At 53.0% G+C, this 25,647-nt stretch overlaps 1 protein-coding gene across 4 annotated transcripts in view; it reads left to right on the top strand.

Moving 5' to 3' along the window:
- The window catches only part of PLEKHA6 (pleckstrin homology domain containing A6), a 120,807-nt gene extending 95,962 nt beyond the window's left edge, over positions 1 to 24,845 (top strand). The window contains exons 11-26 of one of the 4 annotated variants that reach the window (XM_032636944.1): positions 2,807 to 2,887; positions 3,803 to 3,871; positions 5,094 to 5,174; positions 5,462 to 5,611; positions 6,399 to 6,494; positions 7,851 to 7,962; positions 8,526 to 8,665; positions 11,058 to 11,187; positions 11,387 to 11,493; positions 12,361 to 12,537; positions 13,565 to 13,732; positions 13,810 to 13,943; positions 14,461 to 14,606; positions 16,988 to 17,055; positions 20,181 to 20,304; positions 20,969 to 24,845. In XM_032636944.1, the coding sequence (XP_032492835.1) occupies positions 2,807 to 2,887; positions 3,803 to 3,871; positions 5,094 to 5,174; positions 5,462 to 5,611; positions 6,399 to 6,494; positions 7,851 to 7,962; positions 8,526 to 8,665; positions 11,058 to 11,187; positions 11,387 to 11,493; positions 12,361 to 12,537; positions 13,565 to 13,732; positions 13,810 to 13,943; positions 14,461 to 14,606; positions 16,988 to 17,055; positions 20,181 to 20,303 (1,782 nt within the window). In that variant the 3' untranslated portion in view covers position 20,304; positions 20,969 to 24,845. The remainder of the gene's footprint in view (positions 1 to 2,806; positions 2,888 to 3,802; positions 3,872 to 5,093; positions 5,175 to 5,461; positions 5,612 to 6,398; positions 6,495 to 7,850; positions 7,963 to 8,525; positions 8,666 to 11,057; positions 11,188 to 11,386; positions 11,494 to 12,360; positions 12,538 to 13,564; positions 13,733 to 13,809; positions 13,944 to 14,460; positions 14,607 to 16,987; positions 17,056 to 20,180; positions 20,305 to 20,968) is intronic. The other 3 variants (XM_032636974.1, XM_032636954.1, XM_032636964.1) reach the window with 3 other exon arrangements.
- Positions 24,846 to 25,647: the final 802 nt, after the last annotated feature.

The following is a 25,647-nucleotide window of genomic DNA, read 5'->3' on the forward strand; positions in this document are numbered from 1 at the left end:
AACTCTGCAAGGTAGGTATTGTTATTATCCCCGTTTCGTAGGGGATGTGATGAAACTAAAGCCCAGAGAGATCAAATAACACGCCAAGGACACACAGCCAGTGAACAGCAGAGCTTGGATATGACTCTGAGCTTTTGACTCGGTTTACAGCTGAGGAGACCTCTGACACGTGAAGAAGCTGGGGTTGAACCTCATCAGATGATCTTGTGCTCTTAACCTCGTAGAGAGAGCCATGAACTTGATATCAGAGGACGGGGCTGCAAATGCTGGTGGTCTCAAGCCACGTGACCGTCATCTCACAGGGTCTCCGTGTCTCAGTGAGGTCCTCCTCATGGGAGCCCTTGGGCACTGGGAAGCATGGTATATGCATTTTAGTCAGCAGTCACGGCTCCTGGCCCTCGAGAACATTGCATTTTAGTCCCAGAAGGAGCACGTGGTGTTGACACCGTAAGCGTTCTTGTCCCTGTGGGGTGACTCCCGGCAGGCCTTCCTCCCCGCAGCCCATCCACACTGCTGGCTTTCCAAGCATTCAGTGCAGACGGCAGGGCCCCTTTCTGGGGGCTTCTTCCCTCACAGAGGGGCGGGGGGCTTCAGAAATAACCTTTCCGAGGACCTCTTTCCTAGAGAAACGATAATACTCTTAAAAGGCAGGCTTGTATGATAAGAAGAGTCCAGAACATCGTCAGACACTGCACTCTAGTTCCAGCTGTGCCATTTACAGGGATTTTTTTTTTTTAAACCTTGGTCTCTCTGGGTCTTTGTTTTCTCAATCATGAGACGGGCATTGTAGGGCCTGCCCGTTCTACCTCACAGGTCATGGGGAGAGTCGAGCGAGAATGTCTATGAGAGCACTTTGGCAGGCATTGATGAGGGCTAGTGATTGCTACTATGGTTATTTTATTGTTCTTTTTCTTCCAAAACTCAAAAATATTAATTGACCACCCTTGACCCCAGTGCTGTGTATAAGGTACTGGGTTAGGTGCTTTCTCACGAAATTTCTCTAACGTTTCGGAGAGACAGGAGGTGGCACACAGGAATCCTCCTAGAGGCAAGGCCCACGTGAGCTGAATGATCCTGAAAGCCATAGCATGTGTGGGGGCAGGCCAGGGTGAGAAGACCCCTGCTTCCTCTCTTGTTTTAGATCTACTGGTTGGGGAAGGAATGAGATCTGTGGGTGACCAAGAAGAGCCTGGGCCTCCCTCGCCCTCTCAAAGCCTGATGTGTTGGTAGATCTGCCTTGTCCTAGACACATAAACACCACACACAGGACACACAGGTGTGACACACAGGCAGCCAACATAAACATACACATACCACATACAATCACACATACACCACACTGGCACACCCCATACACAACAAACACAATCTCATTCACACACACACACACACACACACACACGCGCGCGCACATGCGCGTGCACAGGCTCTAAGAAGATAAGCACTGACTTGAGTTCAGATCCTCACAGAAAATGTGGTTGATATACTGTTGACTTTTAACCATTTTGCAAAGACTCAACCTCGTATTATAATTGCTCTTTTAAAAGCCTTTTAAATCACACTTTATATCATAGAAAAATTTCCCAACTGGGCTAAAGAAGTAGCAAAATCAGATCCTAGGAAAGCCTTTTAAAATGCTCTAGAGCCTGTGAATGGGGGTGGAGGGGTGCCCCTCACCCTGTCTTGTACAGCGTGCAGAAGCAAGGCTGCTTTGGGGCTGCCGCCTAAACGGGGCAAGAGGGAACTATGTGTGGGTCCAACAAAGATTGGGAAGACAAGGGCAAAAAACGTGGGGGTTCCCTGAACTGTGACCTGAGAAGATCTGCCCTAAGGTGGCTCCGTCCCTTCCCTTACTCACTGCCACTCCCCAAGAAGCTTTTCCTGCACAACTCCCCTCTGTCTTCTGCTGCCTTCTCCTGGAGATCCATTGAGTTAAAGGGACATAGCCAAGGACACTCCCTAATATGTTTACATTTGATGCTATCACACTGGAATCAGTGGGGGAAATGATGGCATTCCTGGTTGATTTGGTTGGCTCGTCCTTCCGTCCTCCGTCCCTCCCTGTCCCTCTCCCTCACCCTTCCTCTCTGTCTTTCGTTTTCATCTGGCAAATAGTCTTTCCCCCTCCATGTTCCTGATGATCCTCGAAGCATAAGGATAACGTGTTGGGAGAGCAGTGTTCCAGTCTCTGGTGTCCCTTTAACGTGGCTTACTTGCTTTGGCCTCCTTGTTTGCTCCCTGGCGCCATCCCAGATTGGCATGGATGCTACCAGCCCAGCTCTGGAAACCGTGTTTAGCAATCCTTACTACTCTAGAGCAGAGGTGGGCAGGGTTTGGGAAGAGAGACCTGTGCCTTCCCAATGTGATGGCCCATCCAAAGAGCCGGTCACATTTTCTTTAACGTTGTTTCATTCAGTTCAGATTTTGGGAGATCGGACTTTCCAACTGCCTGTGTGGTCTTTGACCAAACCAGTGTGAGAAATGAGAGCTGGCCCAATGGGATGAGACCCACCACACTCGGGCCCCCTGGGGAGGTGTCACTGGCCTGGGGCCTCTTCAGAGCCACAAGCGAGGGCACAGTGGCCTCCCAGGTCCCTTCTGTGGGCTTTCCTCAAGGGCAACTTCAGTGCGGGTCCTGAGATGGAGTTCACGAGGGGTGAGTGATGGGCAAGGCCAGGCAGAAGGTGCTGGAGGCCTCAGGAGGAGCTGTCCTTTCCTGTTTCCTGGAGAGCAAGCACAGGCGGGCGTGGGGAGACATCTCTCTGTGGGTCTGAGTTTGAATCGTCTGTTCCTTCCTCTGCCGCAGATGAGTGAGAGTGAGACTCTCATCAGTATGGTGAACCGCATGGTGGAGAACTCCTCCCCCAGGGCCCAACTCTTCATGCAAGTAAGACCTCTGCCTGGCAGCACGGTCCCCGTCAACACCATTTTTCAGCGGCTTGTGCATGGTCGCGTCCACCCATCAGGGATGAGTCCACTCCGCCTGCTCACCTGCCAGGCCTCATCTCCCAGGCTCAGCCTGGCCTCCCTCCTTTATTTTCACTGTGTCTCCTCCATTCTTCACGTTCATGGGTGAACACAGGCCCACTTCCCAGGCCATCAAAATAGCCAGCACTGACATCTCATGCCATGCCAGGGATCGCAAGCTGCTTTTTAACGTTCAGGACTCCTCTTTCATGTTTGGTATCTTCTTAACAGTTGTTGGGGTGAAGGACATGAGGGGTGTGATGTGGAACCATCCAGTGATAGAGTTGTGTCGAATGTGCTCTCGTTGCTGCATGTGTCACCAAGGGCAGGCGCCTTTGCTGGACTCAGAGACACTTCTGGTTGAGGCACAAGCCCTGGGGCTGGCGTTCCATCTAGTAGGGTGGTCGTTCTCAAATTCTTCCAGTGCTCGCTCTGTTCTCCCAGGTCTTGTCCTTATCAGAAACAGCCAGGACTTAACTGTTGTTCTCATGGCTGTTACCAGTAAGCCATTTGGGAGCTACACAGCCCTGGAGGCCCTCTTGGCAGTAGATTTTAGACCTTAGCGGAGAGGAGATACAGAGCACGAGTGAGCAGCATCTCCACCTCCAGAATCAGCCCAGGACGGTTGGGGCGGAGCTTAGGCCGGGCTGTCCCACGCTTTCCGGCCAGGGGGCCAGAGCACTATAGCTCAGCCCAGGTCCCCAGAACAGATGCTGCCTGAGGCGATGGGACTGTGGTCGGTGGCAGGAACGGAGCGAGACTGTCAGCGCTCCCGTCCCTGCGTGCCCTGCCCGGGCTGCCCTCTGCTGTGGTAACCGGCCTCCTGTTCCTGCAGGTCCCTCCATACCCAGAAGTGTTCCGGGACAGCCTCCACACCTACAAGCTAAACGAGCAAGACACAGATGTAAGAACAGCTCTCCCGCTGCCTCTGTCCACTCCAGCCCCTCCCGCTGCCCTTCTCATCCTCACTCTCCTCCGTGGGGGCTTCTCCTCCGTCCATCTCTCATCTCCTGTGGCCCTTCATACATTTCTTTCCTGTCCTCTCTCACCGCAAAGACAACCTTCTTCCTGGGCCTCCTCTCGTTCTTACCACTCACCCCTACCTCCCACCATGGCTGTGTGCGTTTCTCCACTGAGTTCGAGGCCCTCGTATCTGCAGCGCTGGCTTCTGCTTATTTCAGGAGCACAGACTTCGTTAGGAGGTAGAGCATGTAGTCCCCAGGTGCCTGGAAAGAAGAATGAGGCCTGGCTCCACCCTCGGGGAGCTTCTGGGCCGTGGGAGGCCCAGGGAGCAGCAGGCACAGGACCCATGTGCTGAGCGGACTGTAGCAGGGTCTGCAGGAGTGCGGGGCAGGGGGACCGCGTGGGCTGGGGGAGGCCGGGGACAGAACAGGCGGCACGTGAGCTGGGCCTTGAAATAAAGGGCCCAGAGGACAAGATTTGGCCCACTAGAAAGTAGCCAAGCGGGTATTTGAGGAGTGGCATGGATAAAGGTGTGGACGCAGGAAATCACAGGTCTTCCCAGAAGACAAGTTTGGCCTAACCTGCCCTGCCTAGGTAGCAGATCTGCCCAGCAGGCAGGGGAGACGCTCTGTACAGGCAAGGACCAGACCTCAGAGGGAGCCACCGTCAGCCATCCTGAGACTCTGGAAGGAGGAGGGGAGATCAGGGTCCTGTGGGACTAGGGAAGCAGTTTACCTTGTTCAGCGGTTTTGCTAAGACTGTTGCTCAGAAACCGGCCTGTGCCTCTAATTCATACACACCTGGAGGCCTAGGAGGCGAGGCCGTGTTGTCTCCTGAACCTCTTGTGAATTGGAACCCCAAGAGGGTGGGAGTGCAGGAGCTTAACGTTTGGCTCTCAGCCCTCTCCCCTCTCAAGCTGACTCGTTTCCTCAGAGAATAAATTTGTCTCCCCTCCCAATGGGTCTTTGGAGAGTCCCCCAAGGTGAAGACCATCTTCCTGTTCCCAGGAGCCTCCAAGGTCAAGGTGAAGGCCCAGGGTTCCTTGGCAGGGAAGAGGAGGTGGTATCCAGAGGCCAGGCCCTGCCAACCCAATTCTCAGGTCCCCGTCAAACCGTGCTCTTCACTCCCTTCTTTCTCCCTCCCTTCCCCCTTGGGGCCCCCAGAAGCTGCTGGGCAAGTTGTGTGCGCAGAACAAGGTGGTGAGGGAGCAGGAACGGCTGGTGCAGCAGCTCCGAGCTGAGAAGGTGAGAGCCGTGGGGTGGCCCTGAGTGGGGCAGACGGGGGGCCTGGCCCAGAGAAGGTGTGGGTTGCTATCTCCATCCCGACTAAGACGATGAAGATTTGCCCCTCCTTAAACTTCTGTCCTGCCCTTAATCAGACCTGCTGAAGCTCTTCTGGGGACCTTAGCCAGTGTGAGGGAAACCTCCACTAAGCTGCCTGGTTGAACCCCTAGGGCTCAGGCCTCTGCTGCTGAAAGCCCAGGAGAGGAGATATCAAGGCTGCTCATAGCCATTCCCCTGCCTTTCTTCAGGAGAGCCTGGAAAGTGCCTTGATGGGGACCCATCAGGAACTGGAGATGTTTGGAAACCAGCCCGCCTACCCAGAGAAGCTGCTACACAAGAAGGAGTCACTGCAGAACCAGCTCATCCACATCCGGGTGGAGCTGTCTCAGGCAACCACGGTAACCTGCGAGCTGGGTGTGTGCTCCCACCCCGGCCAGCACCTGCAGCGGGGCGCCACCCTCCCAGCTGTGCTCCTCTAATTCCTGTTCTCCTCTGACGGCGAGAGCAGGGTGCTGTCTGCGAGGGGCATAAACAAAGACCTTAACGCTGCCTTACAGAGAGGCAGCAAATGTGCCAGCCTGCTCAACCCATTGAGTCTCCACCAGGGAGACTGGCTTGTTTCCCGCAAGCCGCATCTGCACCAGGATTCATGCAAGGACAAAGTGAAGTTGAGGGCCGCTTATTTCCTTGGCTGCTCTAACAGCTTTGCTGCCCACCTTTTCCACTCCCCTGGAGAACCAGGATACCGGCAACATGCCACCCTGGTTACTTCCCAGCAGGCACAGGGCAGACCCTCTGGCACAGAGAGCAGCAGCAAAAGCCCCAGGAAATTGTGGCCCAGGGGGAGGAAGGTCTCTAACCTCCAGAGAACAGGCACCCCCAGCTCTTTCCTTTTTTGCCCTCTACTCTCTATCACCCAATCTGGGGAGAACAGGAGGGGTGTGAGAGTGAGATTAGCCCCTTTTGGCCTGCCTGCCATCCAGAGAGGATTCCATTTTCTCTCTGTTTGGGCATGCAGTAGGCTGGGCTGTTGCACCTCCTAAAAGGCCAGTGTTTGGCTGTCATCAGAATGTCTCAGCCCAGGGCCCTCTCCCGTCCCTCTGGTACCCGGGCCCCAGGCCCTGAGGCAGGACGAGGAGGGGCGGATTGGCAATTGCAGCTTCTCAGTAAGCCCTCCCCTTGCAGGCCCTGTCGAACAGCACCATGGAGTACGAGGGCCTGGAGGCAGAGGTCTCTGCCCTGCACGACGAGCTCTGGGAGCAGCTCAGCTTGGACTTTCAGGTGAAGAGGCCCACAGGCAGGCGGGGCTGCTGTGTGCTTCAGGCCCTCCTTTGTCGTTTTGGCCGAAAGAGACCACGGTGGCTTCCTTTCTTGCTTTAGAAATTTCAGAGACTTATGACCAGGAGTTGGTCCTGGGATGAAAGACAAGGTTCAGGGCCTCTTCAAACAGACTCTGAGTTTCAGGGTGAAGATGATGTGGGATCGTTCTTTAGTTCCATCAGATCATGGGGGACGAATAAAAGTTGAAGCATGGGAGACTTTAACAGATATATGAATGTAAACAAGATCGCAATAAATACAAATCTCTCTCATGACATCAGAAGAGTACACAGTGTGGGAGCCATCCACCGGGGAATTTTTAGGTGGGAAAGAGGCCTTTCTTTCTGGGATGGGTCAAAAACAGTCTGCTTGGAGGCAGGAGGATGGACATTCCTGGGGCATTCTTCTTCTTTTCCTTCCTCTGTCTTTTCTCTTCCCAGGCTCTGCCCCTTCTCTAGCTCGCTTTGCAAGCCCTGTCTCTCTGACGCAGTTAGCACCCTGGTTTCCCCCATTTTCCTCCTGTTTCCCTCCTGGTAACAAAACTTACCACCCAGCCTTGCAGCTTGTTAGGTTAGGTTAGCCCCTGGACCAGAGGCCCCAAATGCCACCATGTTCTGTGGGCAAGCCTCACTTTCAACGCAAACATTTTGGGAGGTAGGATAGCGTCATGGTCAAGGGCACCAGCTCTTGAGACCAGATTCAGATGGTGGCCACACTGCTTACTAACAGATGGTGTTGGGCGTGAGCCTCTTCGCCTCTGAAGTGGAGACAACCGCTTTCCTTGCCTCCTAGAGGTGTTGTGCAGCCACAGTGGGTTCATGTGTGTAAAGCACTCAGCACAGTTCCTGGTATAGGCGGGCAGGGGGGCGGGGAACGTTAAATAAAAGGTAGCTGTTATTTTGCAGAGAGTGGACACTGTAATTGAGTAGAATTCATGCCTATCAAACAGTCCCACAGTATGTGAAACAAGACAGTAAACCAGAAGCTCTTGCCCCTGGAAAACAGGCCACCATCAGGTGTCCACCTACAGGGGCGTTCACTCCAAGACCACCCTGAGCTCCCCTGGGTGGGGGGCGGAATCAGAGGGACAGGTGCTCACTCTCTTCGTTCTGAGGCCACATGTTCACCTAAAAGTGCTCTTTGCTGTGATGACAGAGCCCTCTCCTCCCGCAATTCCGGAAGCCGAAGAGGCAAAGGCTGCCCGTGAGAAAGATGAGTGCGCTAGAGGGATGTGCGTGTGTACATGAGCACGTGAAAGCTCCCGCCGGGGCACTCCTTGGTAGCCACCTCCTTTGACCTGCTCTCTGGCTGTTTCAGAATGAGGTGCTCAACCGACAAATCCAGAAGGAGATCTGGAGGATCCAGGACGTGATGGAGGGGCTGAGGAAGAATAACCCATCCCGGGGCACAGACACAGCCAAGCACAGAGGTAGGCGCTCTCTCCACCAGCCTCCTGGCTCCTGGCCTCACCAGAAAAACCTCCAGTGTCTCTGGTCTCCATCCCACACCTGCCAACTCATACCTCTCCAGGCCTTCACACTGTGCTCAGAGCCAGTCAGGGCCTTCTCAGGGCTCCAGAAATTTCCCTCTGCCCAGAATAGACCGGATATACCAATCGGAGATGCTGTTGCATCTAGATTCCTCCCCAGAACAGGTCAAAGAGCACCTGCGCCTTCCCAGCCCCTAAGCCCATGGGCCCACTGGTGATCTGAGACCATTACCTTAGTGTCTTCCTTCAGCCCAGGGACCTTGGGCTGGCTTTCTGTGACACCTTTGAGGTAGTGGTGTCATTTCCATCCATTATCTTTTCCTGCCCAGCTCGCCTCTCAACAGCCAACCTGTGAGGCAGCCCGTTATAAGTCCCTTCAGCAGGCCCAGGTGGCCCTGAGACCCTAAATCCTCCCCTGCCTTCTCCACCTACAGAGCCCAGCCACATTCCAGGCCACACCCCTACCCCTTCCCTCATCTCTCTCCTCTTCTGTTTCCCCAAAGGAGGACTTGGCCCCTCAGGCACCTACAGCTCCAACAGCCCCGCCAGCCCTCTCAGCTCCACCAGCCTCACCAGCCCCCTGAGCCCTTTTTCATTGGTGTCTGGCTCTCAGGGGTCCCCCACTAAGCCCGGGTCCAATGAGGTAAGCTGAGATCACGGAGAAGAAGGTGGGTGGGGGAGGGAGGACTAGGTCCCCGTTTGCCTGAAATTGGACAAGCTCTGTGCCCATCTCTTCCCCAGAGGCCTCCAGTCGTAGTGCTTCCTCTCTGTCCAAGGTCGTCATTCTCACACCCAGTTTGGTGACCCTCCCTCCAGACTTCTCCTTTACTTGTTCTCATCTCCAACTGTCATCTCTAGTTGCCTTTCAGGGAAGTCTTCCCGAGCACCAGGATGGTTAGCAGAGACACCAGACACTTAATAGGAATCTAACTCTAGGATTGTTCTGTGGGTGAGAGGGCTGAGGGTTGGTGTGGGGGGCATTTGCCCAGTCAGCCAATCAGCAGGTGTTTTCGGAGGCTGTACTCTGGGCAAGGGACGGTATGAGACCCTCTCAGAAAGATGCCTGAGGGCCTTCACCCACCCAGCGTCCAATGGGGACCAAGACCCATTCACAGTGAACAGCCCTCCTCTGGAACGCGGTGGCATATGTCTCAATACTGAGCCACGTGGCTCAGACTGTAAATGTTCTGATGTTCCAAAGGGAGGGTGGAACTTAAACTGGGCCATGAAGCATTGGGACAGGTAGAGGAACAAGGGAAAGGCATTACAGGCTGGAGAGCTGGCGGAAGCGAAGGTACGGGGGAGGGGTGTGCCCAAGGTGATGGGGAGACAATAAGGAGAGAGCTTCAGAGAAAATGGGGGACCAGTGCACAGGCCGGGGCTCAGTAGAGGAGGGCCTTGTAGGCCAGGCAGGGTTAGCTCTGGAGGTGGAACTCCATCCAGGCGATGGGTGGGAGTTTGGTGGTCCAGGGCCCCGCCCCAGGCTCCAGCAATGTTGTCGTCCGCCTCTGCTAATGCTCTTTTCTTCTGCTCTCACAGTGGCTGCTCTTGTTCCTCCTAATGCTCTGGCTTCTCTCTGCCTCAGGAGCCTGGCCCGCCGCGGCCTCCCCTCCCTAAAGCCTACGTCCCCCTGGAGTCTCCTCCCACCGTGCCTCCACTCCCTAGTGAGAGCCGCCTCTGGCCATACCCCAACTCCCCTTCCTGGCACCGCAGTGGCGAGACAGCCAGGGGTCAGGTACCCAACACCCTTGGGTCCTGGAGGGCAGGGACGGAGGGAGCGGGGCCCGGCAGGAGACCAAGTCATTGTTCCCATCCCAGTATTAATTTTCCCACAGCTCAGTTTCTACTGGCCCTCTGTCAGACTCTGGGATAAGCAAAGGGATGGCTGAGACCCTCATACTGGTCCTCTTTCCCCTTTTTGCTTCCTGTGGACAATGAAAACATGAGTTTCCGCCCTACCCCGTGGCAGCCCGTGGCTGTAGGTGGTGGGTTATGCCCCCTCCCTACCAGCATGACCAGGCGATGGAAATCCAGTGACACCCCCCAACCCCCACTGGTGCCATTCCAGTCCCTTCCTGCCATTGTGCACCTCAGACCCCAATCCTCCCATGCTCTCCCTCTCCCCTTGCCTGTGTCTCCGCCTTGTCTATGTCCTCTGACTCTCATCAGCCCCTGAAGTGTAAGGACACAGACCCTTTTCTCCCCTGTTCTGGCTCCTTCTCTCACCTGGATCCCTAGCCAAGATCCAGGAGAAATATGCAGTTAGGCTTGGAAGAGGTTGCATGGTGAGTAGAAAGACTCCTCAAATAGGCTCAGCTGCTTGCTGGTAATACGCACAACCCTTGAGGGTCTGCCTAGTGAGGTGGGCATAGCAGGTATCGTTGCCTCGGTTTTACGGACAAAGAAAGGTGATAGGACTTACCCATGCTCTGTAGTTGGGCCAGAGCTGGAGTTTGTGACCTCTGGTCTAGTCTCTCTGCACTCCCCTCACTGAGACTGAATTCTTCATCCCCGTGGGAGGGGATGGCTCAGATGATGTCTGAGGTCCCTTTCTAGTCACATGATTCTGTGAGACCACAACCCAAATGCCCTTTTCCTTCCCACAAAGCTCATCTTATTCTTGTGCTCAAGTCTTGGGTGGGATCCCAAGAGAATCCACAGATAGCCTTGGCCTTGTAGCCCCCTCCTCCAGCCATTCCTCCTCTGGCTCACAGCAAGTCTGCGCTTTTCGTGTTTGCCAGGAGGACTGGTTGGGCTGAGAGATCTCTCTGATGGGCCTCAACGGAGGCCCTCTTGGAGGCCCTGAGCCCTCATTCCCCAAGAGGACCACACATTGGCCAGTCTTAAGGTGGCATGGGTGGGAGTCTCCAGTGTATCCTTACCCACTTCCCAGCTGGCACACACAGTTTCCCTGCCCCACGTTTTTTCAAAGGTTTGCACTCCCACCACTGCAAAACAAAGAAACACCACCAGGGACCCAATTCTCGGTGGTCACTCTAGCACCATCCATCCATCTTCTCATCCCTTCTCCCTAGCCCATGGCAAGCTATGAGCAAAGCAAGAAAGACCCCCACCAGACCTCACCCCTGGACACCACTAGAGACATCAGCCTTGTGCCCACCAGGCAAGAGGTGGAAGCAGAGAAGCAGGCAGCTCTCAACAAAGGTACTTCCTGTTCCATCCTCCCCTGGAAGTGAGGCTGAGGGTCAGAGAAGAGCCCAGACAGGTGCTCGCTCACATCCAAGGAGGTGCTTCCCCACCGGGGCCTCTCACCTCCATGGAGGGCGGGACCGAGCCTCTCTGAGAAGCAGGCTGCCCTGTGTCCCTTTTTATGGGACCCACTGGCTACTGTATCTCCCTGCAGTTGGCATTGTGCCCCCTCGGACAAAGTCACCCACTGTTGAAGAAGTGACCCCATCAAGGGTGGTGAAGAGGAGTGCCAGCGGGCTCACCAATGGACTCTCCTCCCGGGTGAGTGCACGCCCGCAGGCCCCGAGAGCGCGTGCAGGCCTGAGCTGGGCTGGGAGCCCAGGGGCCTCTGTGTGTCCACCTATCTGTCACTGTTCAAGAAACCCAGGACTAGAGGAGGAAGGTAGAACAAGAAGAAAGAAGGCAAGCGGAGGAGTTCTCCTTCAGGGAGACGTCACGGGACAAGGAAGCTATACATGATAAAGATACAAGAATATTTAACGACATTATTGTAATGTGCCAGCGATGAAATACAAACGCAAAAGTCAGTGGTCAGAGTCAAATGTGCTGACCAGAGGCACCGTGTTAGTTTCCTGGGGTTGCTAGGAAGTTAACAAAACACCACAAACTTGGTGACTTAAGACAATAGAAGCTTATTCCCTCACCGTTGCAGAGGCCAGCAGTCCAGAATCAAGGTGTCCGCAGGGTTGGTTCCTTCTGGAGGCTTGAGGGAGCCTCATTCCATGCCTCTCTCCTGGCTCTGGCTATTGCTGGCAATCTTTGGCTTGTAGACGCACCCGCACCACCCCCCCAACTGCTGTCTCCACTTTCACATCACCTTCTACTCTACGTGTCTTCTTTTTTTCTGTTTCTTATAAGGACACCCATTATTCGGTTTAGGGCTCACCCTAATTGAAGATGATCTCATCTTGAGCTCCTTAACTTGACTACATCTGCAAAGACCCTATTTCCAAATAAGGTCACATTCACAGGTACTGTGGTTAGGACTTGGATATATCTTTTGGGGTCCACTCTTCAACCCATTACAGGCAGGCTTCCCAGAGAAGGGAAATTTTAAGGGATTAGGGCAGATGAAAAATCTGGGTGGGGGGGTGAGGCACCAGTCAGAGCCCCGTTCTCCCACTACAGCAGGAGCGCCCCAAGAGTGCTGTGTTCCCCGGCGAGGGCAAGGTCAAGATGAGCGTGGAGGAGCAAATTGACCGTATGCGACGGCACCAGAGCGGCTCTATGAAGGATAAGCGGAGGAGCCTGCAACTCCCGGCCAGCCCGGCCCCCGACCCCAGTGCCCGGCCCGCCTACAAAGTGGTAACGTCCTCCCAGCCCCCACAGGCATGGCCTGGCATCTGCCAACACTGCCCAGGCCCAGGTCCCCACCAGCCTGGCCTGGAGGGGTTGCAGGGAGGGAGGAGGTTTTAGTCAGGGAGAGACCAGGAAGGACCCAAGCTGGGCGCCTGGGAGACCTGGGGGGACGCTTGTCCCCCACTGGGCAGAGGAGATACTACAACAAGGGTTTCCTTTTTTGTGTGTTTAAAGAAAAATAACTCACGAAAAAGGAATGCCTTGACTATTTTGGCTGAAATGAATTATACAAAATTCAGTTAAGAGAGGTTAGTACAAAACCTGCAACCTAGAAGTAGGCGTCACTTGTTTCTAGAGCATTTCCTATGTGCTTAACATTGGGCTGGGGGTTACTGAAGGTAATCATAGCTCAACATCACATGGCACAGTACAAGTCACGATCCCTTTCGTGTTATTTCATTTAGTCATTTCAAGGATGCTGGATTAGGAAGTATTACCCCCGTTTTAGAGATAGAGAAAAAAAGTCTTGAGAAATTAAGGGATCTCTGGGCCACACAGCTATTAAGTGCAGAGCTGGGAGTAGCCCAAACTATTGGCCTAATTTTTCTTTCCATTAAATTTCAGAAATACGAGAAAAACTATGGCCCATGAGTCCTGCCCTCAAAGAGTTTACATTCTAATTGGTGGACTAGAACTTCTAGCATATGAAAAAATTAGAGACCAATATAAGACACACCGATTCAGTTGCCCAAAATATTATATATGGCACAGGATGTGAACACAGGTACAGCAGGATGGGGACAGAAGACAGGGATGAGATTTCACCTTGGGGCCCTTGTAGGTGAGCAGGCTTTGGACAAGCAGCATGGAAGAAGGATAGCTCAGCAGTGGGGGGTGGCCAGGTCAGGCATGCTAGGCAGGGATAGTGAGGACACGGGCATGGCTAGGGCTGCCTGGAGGCGTGGGTAGCAGTGGAGGTGCCGCTGGCAGTGGGACAGAGGCCCCGCGTGGTCACGACGGTGCTGCCGCCTAGGTGCGCCGTCACCGCAGCATCCATGAGGTGGACATCTCCAACCTGGAGGCAGCTCTGCGAGCAGAGGAGCCTGGTGGGCAGGCCTACGAGACACCACGGGAGGAGATCGCCCGGCTCCGCAAAATGGAGCTGGAGCCCCAGCGCTATGATGTGGATATCAGTAAGGAGGTGAGCAGAGTCCAGGAGGGGCCGGGCGGGGGGAACCCCAGGAAGGAATAGAGGCGGTGACCTCGGTCCCTCCACAGCTCTCCACCCCAGACAAAGTCCTCATCCCTGAGCGGTACATTGACCTGGAGCCTGACACTCCCCTGAGCCCAGAGGAGTTGAAGGAGAAACAGAAGAAGGTGGAGAGGATCAAGACGCTCATTGCCAAGTCCAGGTAACAGGCCTTGGGGTGAACCTCCACTTCCTCTACCCACCCTGGCTCCTAGGGCACCTGGGGCACTAGTGCCACTGAATCCAGTGCCCGGACTCATGCGGTTGGGGTTCCTGAGCCTCCCCAGCAGAGAGCAAATGGAAGCAGTGGTTCCAGGCAGCGGACCGGGCCCAGGCACGTGGCAGGGTCGGTGACGCTGCCATCGGTGCCAGAAAGACCTACTGGGCTCGTGCACGCGCTGTCATCAAGACAAACTGTTGGGTTGCCCTCCGGTGACTTCTTTTCCCTGTCAAGCCTGCCCTAAATATTCACTTGACCCTTCTAGTTCATTTCTAAGTGGTGCAGGTCCCAACACGCGTTTTGCTAGGGTCCCACTCACCCCAGGGGACAGGCTTGCTGGGAACCGGAGCCTGCACGTTCACAGGCCCCCGGATCCCTGCCAACCTCAGTCTCCAGGCCCCCCAAGCCAGTCGGACCATCCTGTCCCCCCCTCCATCTCTGTGTGTCTGTGCCTCTTTAGTATGCAGAACGTGGTGCCCATCGGCGAGGGGGACCTTGTGGACGTGCCCCAGGACTCAGAGAGCCAGCTGCAGGAGCAGGAGAAGCGGATTGAAATCTCCTGTGCCCTGGCGACCGAGGCCTCCCGCAGGGGCCGCATGCTGTCTGGTGAGACGGGCTGGGCCTCGCTCCGCCAGGGAGACCGGCTGACCAGGCGTAGGGGAGGTAGTGCAGTGCAGCAGGGGGCCAGGGACAGAACAGGGCGATGTTCCTTGAGGTCAGAATGAGCACTTATTGAGCGCCAGGGGCTGTGCTAGTCTCAGGGGGTGCAAAGGGGCCAGAGTTGCTGACATCTGGGAGCTCAGAGCCAGGATGACCCGCCTAGCTGCTGAACAGAGAAATGGCCAGAGGCCATGCGGGGAGCACAGGGAGCCATTCTACCTGGGCAGGTCCAGGAAAGGCCCGGAGAAGAGGCGATAACTGAGCCTGATTGGAAAAGATGCAAGTATGTACCAGTGGTGGAGTGAGGGCCAGGTATTCCAGGGTATTCTCTGACTTCCCATTCGTGCTGCCTGCAAATAGCAGGAATGGAAAGGGAAGATGGTACAAGCAGCCAGTACAGTCACCACCTTGGCTACTGACCCAAACCCACTTTTCTGCTAAGAAAAGATGAGTACAGGGAACTGACTTCACACTGATGCAAAGGCTGGTGGGTCTTAGTGGACACTAGGGGGTTGCAGCCGATAGGACCCACTTCCCCTCAGCTTGAGGAGAAGCACCCCGGAATAGAGGAGAATGTAATTGGGAAGAATAGAAGAGACCCTATGAATGGGAGGCTTTGAGGTGGAGGAAGGACAGTGGTTAAGTCATTAGCATGGGAGACGATATTCCCCACTCCTGAACACGACAGGTGCTTAGGAGGGAGAGGGAAGGGGGGGGGTTCTGAAGGCCAGTCCAGACGAATGCCCTGGACAGATGCCAGGCTTGTGATGACTTTGGTTGAGTGGGCAGAGACAGGTTGTGCCAGCCAGAGTTATGGTAGCCTGGGCAAGTGTCAGATTAGAATCGTGGCTGGACGCACAGAGGAAGGAATGGCGTTTCATGTTGGTGACTTGGAGGGTTTCAGTTTTTGCTCTTTGAGGCTCGATTTCCTCATCTGTAAAATTCAAATCAAAATACCTGTCTGGTGGTGTGAGGATGAAAACAAGGTGAGCTAAGCATCTAGCACCATGTCTGTCACCCAGTAACTGCTCAGTAAATGCTAGCCGGCTGTAGTAGCAGTAGTGCTGGTGCTGTGCTAGTATTAGTTGAACTCGCAATAGCTAAAGTAGAAATAGGAATGTTTTGTGGGTTTTCTAGCTATTTTAAATATGGATATTTTCAGAAACCAGAGGGTTTTAGGCTACAGCAAAGGAGATTTAAGTAAGCTTTAAGGAAGAACCTACTAGCAGTTGGCATATAAATGGACATTAGAACGGGTGGCCAGGGAAAGCCCTTGGCGATACTTCAGAAACAGGCTTTCAGGTGGGCAGGAGTTGAGGGCAAGAGAAGGGATGGGCTTCAGAGAGCCCGCATCTTGCAGCCAGAACCGAAGGCAGCAGAACCAGTTTGGCTACAAGGAGTCTTCTGTCAACCGCCCTGTAGTTTACCTGCAAAATGAACTCGAAGCTTCCAAAGATCAAATTCCACATGCTCTGGGCAAAAGGCAACTTCCTATTTCAAGGGTTAGAGCATACAGCACTGTTAAAACTTCCCTCTGCCCCTTGCCCTGTCCCAGCCCCTGGCTCTCTCTTCTATAGCTCCCGCGCCAAAGGTGCCATGAAAACAAAACCCACCCTGGCTCTTCAGATTCCCCCTTGATACCCATGGGCTTATATTTCAGGGTCAGTGTGCCGAAAACAAATGGTCACCTTGCTTTTGCCGAGACCCCAACTATTTAAAAAATGGCTGTGGCAGGGCCAGACCTCAGACTTAGCCCACTGTCCCCACCACCCCTGGCCTATGGCCCAGATTCCCAGAGCTGCAGCTCTGCCAAGCACAGCAGGCACTGTAGGGGGGGGAGTGCTGGGCACAGGGGGCATCAGGACAGTGCAGCGGGCGAGGGATGTAGTTAGTGCCTGAGTGGGGGTGTGGGGCCTGGATGCTGTGGTCGGTGGCGAGCTTGTAGCAGTTGTTGGTATACCTGGTGTGCAGTATCTGGGAAGATGCGGCAATTTTAAGTTTGTACGTGTGGCGTGATGTCATTGCAGTGTCTGTATTGAGTAACGGTTGTAGATGCATACGTATGGGTGCATATGCACGTGTGTTACGTGTGGGTGCAGGGAAAGTTTGAGGGCAAATATAGGAGTGTGTCTGTGTGTGCAAAATGTCTGTGGGTGTTGAGCGGAGACCCATTATTTATGAGTACAGATGACGTTTGGGAAGCTGTTGACGTGAGTGTACAATACGCGGGTGGAGGTAGTGCTTATGAATGCACACATTTACGTGCGATAGACTTTCTGTGCAGTATGAGGAATGATAAAGAGTATTTGTGTATATGTCGCGCACAGTGTACGTACTGCACATTTGTGAACACACACCTGTGTGTGCAGGATGGAGAGAGCACAACCTCATGAATGTGAGTACATGTGACCGATTATGCCTGCAGATGTGGTAGCACTTGTGAACACACAACTGTAATAGCACATCTGTCCGATGCCTAGCCACTGCATATGTGAAGTTATTTTGATGGATATATCCCTAATGTGTTTAGTATTTTTCTGACTTCTTAAAGAGGTTGTGTTTAGCAATCAATCTTTCTTGCTGTCACTCATTTAGTATCGTTATAAACGTCCTTATTTTGCTGACCTCTGTGGAAGGGATGCACTCGGGGGCTGTAATCCATACAGATCTGTTTGTAGCCCTGCTAAATGCTACCAAACTGTTACACATTTTTTTGGTAATAGATCTTTATTGGAGTATAATCGCTTCACAGTACTGTGTTCATTTGTGTTGCACAACAGAGGGAATCAGCCAGACGCATACACATGTCCCCATATCCCCTCCCTCTTGAGCCTCCCTCCCACCCTCCCTATCCCACCCCTCTAGGTCATCGCAAAGCGCTGAGCTGATCTCCCTGCGCTATGCTGCTGCTTCCCACCACCCAACTGTTTTACATTTGGTAGTGTATATATGTCGATGCTACTCTCACTTCGCCCCAGCTTCGCCCTCTCACCCCATGTCCTCAAGTCCATTTGCAATGTCTATCTCTTTATTCCTGCCCTGCAACTAGGTTCATCAGTACCATTATTTTTCTTCTTTTTTAGATTCCATATATATGTGTTAGCACACGGTATTTGCTTCTCTTTTTCTGACTTACTTCACTCTGTATGACAGACTCTAGGTCCATCCACCCCTCTACAAATAACTTTTTCTTTTTATGGCTGAGTAATATTCCATTGTATATATGTGCCACATCTTCTTTATCCATTCATCTGTCGATGGGCACTTAGGTTGCTTCCATGTCCTGGCTATTGTAAACAGTGCCGCAGTGAACATTGTGGTACATGTCTCTTTTTGAATTATGTTTTTCTCGGGGTATATGCCCAGTAGAGGGATTGCTGGATCATATGGTAATTCTATTTTTAGTTTTTTAAGGAACCTCCATACTGTTCTCCATAGTGGCTATATCAATTTACATTCCCACCAACAGTGCAGGAGGGTTCCCTTTTCACCACACCCTTTCCAGCATTTATTGTTTCTAGATTTTTTGATGATGGCCATTCTGACCAGTGTGAGGTGATACCTCATTGTAGTTTGTTTTTTTTTAAATAAACTTATTTATTTATTTTTGGCTGCGTTGGGTCTTCGTTGCTGCGCATAGGCTTTCTCCAGTTACTGTGAGCAGCGGCCGCTCTTTGTTGCGGTGCATGGGCTTCTCGTTGCTGTGGCTTCTCTTGTTGCAGAGCATGGGCTCTAGGCGCGTGGGCTTCAGTAGTTGTGGTGCATGGACTTAGTTGCTCCGCGGCATGTGGATCTTCCCGGACCAGGGCTTGAACCCGTGTCCCCTGGATTGGCAGGTGGATTCTTAACCACTGCGCCACCAGGGAAGCCCCCTCATTGCAGTTTTGATTTGCATTTGTCTAATGATTAGTGATGTTGAGCATCTTTTCATGTGCCTCTTGGCCATCTGTATGTCTTCTTTGGAGAAATGTTTTAAAGTTATTTTGTCTACTTTTTACAGAAGATTTTCTCTCTTCAGTTGTGCCTTATATAGATGTCAGTGGGCCTCTCAATTCCTCTGTCTCTCTCCTGATTTTCCTGTTTCTAATCTCTCATGGGCTAGAATCTCAGCAAGTCAACGTATATCAGAATTGTGTATAAATAAGAGTAACTGGACTCCAAGGAGCTCTTCAATGAGTAAATTGTTAGAGCTTCACTGCATGCACATTGTAACATCTATTTGGCTTCCTTGAGATCTTCCTTGCTTAGGTTTTGATTTTTTGACTCTTTTAAAAGTTGAAGTTGCCAGGCAACTAACCATTATCTGTGATACGGACATGCACACGAATGTGTGTTTTGAAAGCATTTGTGTATGTATTTGTATGGCAAGTTACAAGTGTGTTGGGTCATGTGCAAGGCACAGGTTCAGAAGTGCCCATACACACACATCTGAGTTACGTGCGCTGAGTAGAAAGGTTTCGTGTTGCTGGATCCCATGCACGGACTGTGGATCACTTCCTGTCGGGGAGAGCCCTGCGTATCTTATGTATGTATGTGGGCGTGTGTAGATATGCGTGGGGCTGCATTGGCCCTTTCTCTTGTGCAGAGGCCAGGGAAGGTGATGAGGTCCAGGGTAGGGTGGGAGCAAGAGACTGGGAAGTTCAATGCCAGGATCCCTCTCTTGGGGGAAACACAGTGTGACCCTGGCTGAGGTCTGGTTCTTCTCTGAGCCTGAGTGAGGATGTCCTCTCACAGCTGCACCAAGGGTGCACAAGGGTCCGGAGACGGTGCAGAGCTTGTTCCTAACAACACGACTCCCCTTTCCTTGTCCTTCATTTTGCTGTTCTCAACATGAAATAATAATGATAATACAGTAAAATCTCATTAATTCTAATGTCAGCACTGCAAGGCCTTTAATGATCTGTTTAGGGGTGGATTGGAATTTGCCCTTCCTGGATTGATGAAAAGAGATATTAAGTGACTGTGGGGAATCGTTTCTGAACCCTCCAGCCTAAGTTAACCGACTGGCTTGAAGCCTGTCGGAAACCTGTTTGCATGGAGTTGGTAAACACGGTGATCACTTGGACTGAGTCATTGGATGAGGGCCTGATGATTTGTACTAGTGTGATTTTACTGCACTATTAATCATGATCACTAGCGATATCGCTGCCTATGAGGTACCATCCCTCATTCTGTTCCACAGTCGTGGAAAGGTACGTGTATCTCTCCCGGTTGCAGGGATGGAAGCAGAGCCCTGGGCTCAGAGGGGCTGGGCCTCGCCCACAGTCACACTGGTTCTCAGCAGAGCCTGGACTGGGCCAGGGCTCCTCTGGGGCCCCATGCTCTCCTCCATGGCACCCCTGGAACCAGGCCAGCTCTGGCTCAGCTTGAACAAGTTCCCAAACTCAGCTGTCCTGCTTGCCTCCTGCCTTTTGCTCCCCGCACCGCATGGAGGGGGGCCTCGCTTGCTCTGGGCGCCCAACCTCCCTCCTCCCACCCCCGGCCGCCCCTATTCACCTCCCTGTTCATTTCTGTTTCCAGTGCAATGTGCCACCCCAAGCCCTCCCACCTCCCCTGCCTCCCCGGCTCCACCAGCCAACCCCCTCTCGTCTGAATCCCCACGGGGCGCCGAAAGCAGCCATGCCATGCGGGTCTGAGCTCTGACGTAAGCACTTTTCTACTGTATTTCATCCAGCCCAGGGAACGGGGACCCCTCCCCTCACCCCCACTGAGCCATCTGCACCGTCTTGTTCCATCCGGCACTGCTTCTCCCCTCACCCCAGTGCCCCTTGTCGCTCTTTCCCTTCCATCCATCTGCTTGAGCCCGCAAGCGTCCCCACGCAGTGCCGGGCTAGAGCCGGCTGGCAGGGCCGCTTCTGGGATGCTGCAGTGCCAGTGGCTTTGCTTCTCCAGAAGCAGACGGGAACAGAGCTGAGGCCTCTCCTGTCCGCTGTCTGAGGGACTGCCCTGACTCCCACCCCTGCACTTCCTGTCGGCCAAGAAGCCGGCCATCTTTTGAGATACACAGCAGTCCTGCCTCAGAAGCTGCTTGTCCCAGATCTTATTTCTCCCAGATCACTCCCAGATCTTACTGTAAATTAAAATAGCCCTGGACGATTCTAGGCAAAGGCTGTGTCCCTTCTTTCCCCCTAGCACGCAGCTGCTCAGGATCAGGCAAGTGAGCAAGAATTGACTTCTACTCGTCTGTTCCCCTCTCTCAGGGTTGAGGGGGTGGGCGGGTTTCCACAGGTTTTTGCAAGGCAAGACTTCTCTCTGGGGAGGGTGGGCCCCTCTGCAGCGCTTTTCTCACCCGTGTCTCTCTCCTCCAGTGCAAGCCCTGGCTGAGGCCAATGCCGTGAAGCTCCACAGAACCACGTTCTGAAGCCTGCCTCTGCCCATCCTGGCCCCCTGGCCCCCCCCCCCCCGCCCCTGTGCTCCCATGGGAATGCCACAGAGAGCCAGGCTGGGGGCCAGGCTTCTGCCGAGAGGAGCACAGATGCCTCGGTGTCCACATACCCACGGCGCCCGGCCCTGAAGTCCTTGCTGCTCAGACGGTGGTCCTAGGCCAGGGCGTGAGATGGTGGGGCGAGGAGCGCCATCCTATCTGATGCCCACGGCACAGGGAGCCTAGGTCTGGCTCTAACTAGGGTTGTGATGGCCCTACTGGAACACTCCCTGATGGAGAAGATGCCCTGGTGGGGAATGCGCCCTGGGCTATCTTAGGTTAGGACTCCTCTCTTGACACCGAGAACAGCACCCACCATCACTCCCTTCCCCCATCAACCCCGCCGTCCTGCCCCAGCTGTGCCCGGGGTCTTGGCACATCTCTGCTTATGGGTACTCCTTTGGGGTCCAGTGGAGACTGACCACCCTGCCTGAGCCAAAGACAAGATGATGAGAGATGGGGAGAGGCTCCTCGGCTCCCAGAAGACAGTGCTGGCTGTGGATAGAGAGAAGCAGGTCTGTGCAGTGTCTGAGGGCAGGTTGAGAAGGGTAGCAGAGAGAGAGGGAGAGGTCTCAGGACAGTGGGAGGAAAGGGAAGCAGCAGAACTCACGCGCAAGTAGGAGGAAGAAGACGGAGATGAGAAGGGGTAAGGGATTGGTTTCCCCAGGGTGGAACCTTAGGTTGGTGCCAAGTACAGTGCCAGCTGTTGGCTCTGCTTCTCCCACCTCGTCCCCAGGATCAGCGGGGCTGCCAGACCGAGGACCTGCCGTGGAGCACACTGCTGTGGGCATGGAGGTGTGAGCTGAGGGCCCGGGCAGCAGCAGTCTGGGAGATGGCTCTTTCTAGGTCTGGGCCTGGTTCTGGGGTCAGGAGCAGAGAGAAGGACCTGTCTTACGGAGGGCGTGGTCAGCCTTGGGGCCTTTCCTAAACATTTCTGTGACATTATCTTGTCTCCCTTCCCCCTGAAATGTGCTGTGGGCCAGCTGAGCGTGTGCCCTGGAAAGAGGGAATGTGGCCTTAATCTGGTAGGCCAGATTCTGGGGCCCTACGCTGCATCCCAGGCATTCCAGGCATCCCAGATGAGGACAAGCTGAGGTTGTACGGAAGGTCTCCCTTCTAGCTTGGCTCACTCACAACCCACCTACCCAGGGAGCCAGTAGTGGAGAGACAGAAGCAAAGCCCATTCTCCCTATGCTCCACCCACCTCCAGATGAATGTAGCCAGAGAGGATGGAGGAGAGAGAGTGCAGCTGAAAAACCTTGGCCCCTAGGCCTTCTCTTTGCCAGAGTTGCTGCCCAGAGACTTCATTCTGACCTCCAGCGGCCCCAAGAATGATTACTTCATCTTCCAACAACTCCGCTCCACTCCTTCATGGCTGGGACAGTTATGGCTCATATGCAAGTAAAGTTGACAATTCACTCAACAAGTATTTATTGAGCACCTTTTATGTACCAGGCACTGTTCTAGGTGCTTAGGATATTCTCATGCTTCTGAGGGTTTACAGACGGGATTCCACTTACCTTCACTTCTAGCAGGTTTTCTGAACATGACCCTTGGCTGCAGTTCCCATCTTCAGCACAGCTCAAGCACCCCAAACCTGTCCTCCACGCCCCCCCCCTCCACAGACTGGCAGGTGGGATTGACTCCCAGGTAACCGTCTCTCCCTTCTCCATCTTCTCCCACACCTTATCCATCCATAAGAAACAGATTTTTCAGGGCCTTCCATGCCTTCCCCTTTCTTTGTCTGTGTCTCCTTTTTTTTTTAAGTGATATTTTTAGAAATACATGTAAAATACCAAGGGTTAATGTCTGCCCCTCTGCCACCTCTCTCTCACCTCTTATTTCATAAAGCTGGCTCTTTATGTTGCTTTACATGCCTTAATATATGTTTTATGAAGATTATACATATTATAGATGTATATGTAATATATATATATATATATATATATATATTTGTTTGGATGTCTGATCCTTTACTAGAACTCCTGCCCAGGCCCATTTTCTCTCCTTTACTTTCCACATCATTCCTAGCATACTGCGGCCATACCCCATGCCTTTTGATCCAAAGAAGGGGAGAGGAAAGACTTATTTTAAGACAGATCTATTTTACGCTTTTGTTATAAAAGCAAATCTATTTTCAAAATGTGCAATGTCTGAGTGGAATTGGCAAATGATACGAGGAGACCGGGACGGCTGCCTCTAGGTCCAACCCTCCACCCTTCCCCTCCTCGGCAGCTTCCTTCCTCCCATTCCCCAGTCTGCAAAGGGCTGGTCCCCAGAGCTCACCCGGAGAGGATCTTGCCAGGGCAGGACATTCTCTTGCAAGTCCTGGTCTAAGGATTTGATTACACTGTCAACTTTTGATGACCCTCTAGGGTTATTGGGTGTGAACCCTCTTTGAGGAAATGTTTACAGTTGTGTGCACAAAAGTACAGCCTTGCAGGCACACACACCCCATTTGTGCTCCTGGACCACCTCCTTTATCACCCTGCTGGAAAGGGCAGCCTACGCCAAACAGCACTGAGAATGTCAGTCTATTCTTTGATGGACCTAGAATATGGTGCAACAGCCAAAGGAAACGGGTTGGCGTCACGGGTCCTTCGGGGCAGATACATTGAAGTTCCTTGGACTTCTCACACTCCTTTTCACTTGATCCCTCACTGGTCTGGGTGACTGACACCTATGGCATCTGTCTCCCTCCGTGACCTTTCTTCTGGGGGCCATTGTTAAGGGGATGGTACCCCAGTCTGGCATCCAGACTGCGAAGTCAGCCCGGAGGGTCCCACGGACAAGGTACATCTCAGACTTGCCGAGGACTTTCTTGCTGCTGGGGCCCTGAGCTAAGCCAGCTCAGCCTTCCAGACTGCTTATCGACTATCGAAGTGGGCAAGGGGCTCTCGCCTTGCAAGAATTTGGGCAGAATGGATGTCTTTTGTCCAGATCTGGAATCAAGGGTTTTGGAATCTAGCACAGAGCTCCTGGCCAGCATGTGAAGCCTGGCTTCCCACTTTGATGTTTGCTGGCACCCTATCCCCGGCCTAAAGCAGCTTGCTGTGAATGAAGGGGGCCTAGATGGAGGCCCAGGGGGAAGTAACTGACCTGGTGACAGCCCTGGTTACTAATCTAGGGCCTTCCCAATTAGCACATTACCTCCCTCATCGATAACCAGGAAGCTGTAATCAAATACTAATACTGTCACTTTAGAGCTTTTCTGAGGTTGCAGGCTGTGCACACCTGCTCGCCTTCCTTGGTGAGAGGGATCCTCTTGGAGCAGGGCTGACTATAGCAAGACAGAATTAATTCCTTTCCCTTTAGGTACCCCCTGACAACCTGGCAGCTCTTAAAACTAAGGAAAATATGAAATATACATATATATATATATATATATATATACACACATATATCTATTTATGCACATATTGGGGCCAATTTGATTTGCTAGTATTAGACAATAAACCATACAAGGAAATTCATGACTCGGTGTCTTTATTTAGTATAAAAGTGACCTTAGAAGAAGAGTTAAGATTAGATAAACAGAGGGCATCTCTGTCAGGGGACCAAACAGCCGTACCAGCCCCTTAGCATCTTTCTAGCCAATGAGCCCCTCCCCAGGGAGGGGCCATCCTGATTGACAGGCGGGAGCTTGCTTCCCTCTCAGCAGCATTCTTTTTAGATATAGGTACTGAAACACCCAGTGAGTTCTACATTTGTATCTTGCAAGTTTGTATAAACCCAATGCAGGGAATAAATGGTTTGTACAAGTGGTGTGTCTCTGGCACTCTGTGTCCGTGTCTGCCTGTGGCTGGCCTTGGGGTCCATGAGTGTTTACGTGCTTGGCAGAAAAGGGGAGGGGTATCTGGGGCCATCCTTCCCTGACTAAGAGAACTGCGTTCAGAGCATATGCACCACCCATTCCCCCCATGCCTTGGGCTGTACATCTCAGCCTCCCCAGGCAGGGATCCTGGAGTTCTCAGAAGCGTGCCACCTCCCCATGAACTAGGGAATGATGGTTTGTTGTCGACACCACTGTCATCTTTCTGATCCAGGTGACCCCAGATCAAGGTTTGTCCCAAGGTCCTGTACAATGGAAATATCGGATTCTTCAGGCCCTGGAAGCTTCCACTGGAGGTGGGGGCGGGGAGGTGGTATCAGAAAGGTTGCCCAAATTCTTTTCATCTAGCCCCAGTGTTTTTGGATCATTTCTCTTGGCAGGTACTCAGTGGTTATCCCTTATTGACACTCAGTGTGAAGGACTTTACCAGAGCTGCTCAATTTGAAATGTTTGTGAGGAGCGAGGGTCAAGAAGCCCTGTGAATTCTATGGGCCGGGCTGTGGAGAGGGGACGTGAGCCCAGCACAGCGGCAGGCTTCCCTGGGCTTCTGCAGGATGTCTGGGGAGAGGAGGAGGCATTAATGGTTCAAGAAAGAGGATATAGGAAGGCAAGCTTCTTGTAATTCTTGATTAGCCTCAGTCTGGTTCTAATGGCTGATTTTCAATTCTGGACACCTCTTCTCATCCCTAAAAGGCTAGTGGAGTGTGTATTTTGTATCTATCATCTATCTA

Source organism: Phocoena sinus, chromosome 1, assembly GCF_008692025.1.
Source record: "Phocoena sinus isolate mPhoSin1 chromosome 1, mPhoSin1.pri, whole genome shotgun sequence".
Taxonomy (NCBI): domain Eukaryota; kingdom Metazoa; phylum Chordata; class Mammalia; order Artiodactyla; family Phocoenidae; genus Phocoena; species Phocoena sinus.